The sequence below is a fragment of the Nicotiana attenuata genome, chromosome 6 (assembly GCF_001879085.1).
Source record: "Nicotiana attenuata strain UT chromosome 6, NIATTr2, whole genome shotgun sequence".
In the NCBI taxonomy this organism is placed as follows: domain Eukaryota; kingdom Viridiplantae; phylum Streptophyta; class Magnoliopsida; order Solanales; family Solanaceae; genus Nicotiana; species Nicotiana attenuata.
This window is the reverse complement of record NC_031994.1, coordinates 80,560,891-80,562,797: the sequence shown is the minus strand read 5'-3', so window position 1 is coordinate 80,562,797 and position 1,907 is coordinate 80,560,891. Positions and strand designations below refer to the sequence as shown.

General features: G+C 35.2%; 1 protein-coding gene across 2 annotated transcripts in view; it reads left to right on the top strand.

Annotated features, from left to right (window-relative positions):
- Positions 1-1,250, top strand: part of LOC109227317 (transcription factor bHLH81-like) — a 5,241-nt gene extending 3,991 nt beyond the window's left edge. Inside the window, exons 5-6 of one of the 2 annotated variants that reach the window (XR_002068253.1) lie at positions 286-354; positions 801-819. Coding sequence is in view for 1 of the 2 variants with exons in the window: in XM_019392431.1 (XP_019247976.1) it covers positions 286-354; positions 801-851 (120 nt within the window). In the remaining variant the exon portion in view is untranslated. Of the gene's footprint in view, positions 1-285; positions 355-800 lie in introns of both variants that reach the window. The other variant, XM_019392431.1, reaches the window with a different exon arrangement.

Sequence of the window (1,907 nt, the reverse complement as noted above, 5' to 3'; positions counted from 1 at the left end):
CCACCCCCCCCCCAAACCCGCGAAAAAAGCTATTTTACAATAATGTGACATTATGGGTGTAAAAATTGAATTTTTATTAGGAATGAACAAGTAAATCTAAGGTTTAACTATAGTAGATATATAATTCTCAGCAGATTTGGGGGGAAGTAAAAAATATCTCAAATTTGCACCACTCGATAGTGCATCTAATTGGAAATAGATTGACCGATTTACTGCTAGTTGACTATGCTGTTCTTATTGTAGTTCATGCAATTCATGATTGACACTGACTTTTGCTATCCACAGCAAACCAACACCGCAGACATGTTGGAAGAAGCAGTCGAATATGTCAAGTTTCTGCAGAAACAGATTCAGGTAAGTCATGCATTCACTTAAGTACTGAATATCCTGAAACTCACACAGTAAAAGGTAGCGAATTAGACAATAAGAAAAGTAACTTGGACAAAAAAGAAGTCATTTGGACTAAAAAGAAATGAAGTGTCCGATAACCTCAGACCAACAACGACCAGTTGGCTCCTCGCTACTGCACATTAGCATAGAGAAGTGAGTGAATTGGCAGCTGCATGCGATTTCTTAACCCGTCTTGTTTCATATTTCTGCAACAAGAAATTACTTCCAGCTTCTGATTGAATACATTTAGTTATTAATTTGTGAGATCTTTTAGTATAGTTATGTCACATAATTTAATTATCATTAGTGGTAGTTACTGACGTAATGAAGTGCGTAGTTAAAAGAGTAAGCACTGGATTCTCACAATTAGACCCAAGGAAGAGTTTCATTTTAGAAATCTAATGCTGCAGGAGCTTATGGAACATCAGAAGAAATGCACGTGTTCAGAGAAAGATCACTAATTTGAAGAAGAGAGTTCCACTAGAGTATATAGGCAATAGTTTGCTCAGATGCATGTGCTTTAGACATGGTAATTTTATCCTCAACATCCTATTCTTCTTCATATGTAGATATTAATGGCAATTCACAAGAGCTTTGCTACTGCAGAATTCAAAATCAGCTTTTCTTTTAGTATTACATCTAGGTCGTACTCTGTTTTTTGGTGTAGTTGTATCATGTTGTATAAGGTAGTGTCAATTTGCTTAATATCAAATTTCTTCAGCTGAAAGACTTGTCTTTTCTGAAGATGTAGTCAGAATTGGTAGACCTGTCATGTTGAAAGCAAAATCAAATCAATAAATATTGTTGTAAATGTGAGTCATGGCACATCATAACTTTCTAGTACATATCAAATTTGACTCTATAGGTAAATCATTTGTCCATGTACGAGCATATGTTTTTGAAGCAACTGGCCTGTGTAGATAGGAAAGAAGTTCATTGCATACGTACGAGCATATGTTCATTGACTAGAGTATTTGAATAGGGGAGCAATCTTTCTAATATGAGTTGCATATGTAAACGTAAATTAGTGGGTTAAGGGATATCTGCTGGAAATAGCAGCTCTGCATACATCAAGTTTTCTTGGGAAGCTACGAATAGCTGAAGAAATTATGATGTTGTAATATGTATATTATTCTTCTGTGCTGTGGAGAGAAGGCAACATCGACATATAGATGCGCATAGTACGTATATTACAAATAGTGTATTGCAGGGACCAATTGCCAGCTATATTCACTCCTTGTCCCGGTGAGTAACCTTCTTTTCCTGTTTAAAAAACCGAATAAAAGTAGTACAAAATTGATTTTAGATGCTCTTGCTAGATTTAAATCAGAATATGTAGTGTGTAACTAGCATCGAGAAACCAGTGGTGATGCACGACTTTTTAAGCAAAACTGATTCAGTATTACTTGTATGCATTGATGGCGTAAATATTTACACTATCAAGTCATTTAAGCGAATTACAAGTAACCTTACACAGCATTTTTAAATTGGTAGCCTACAAAATATGTTAAATGACC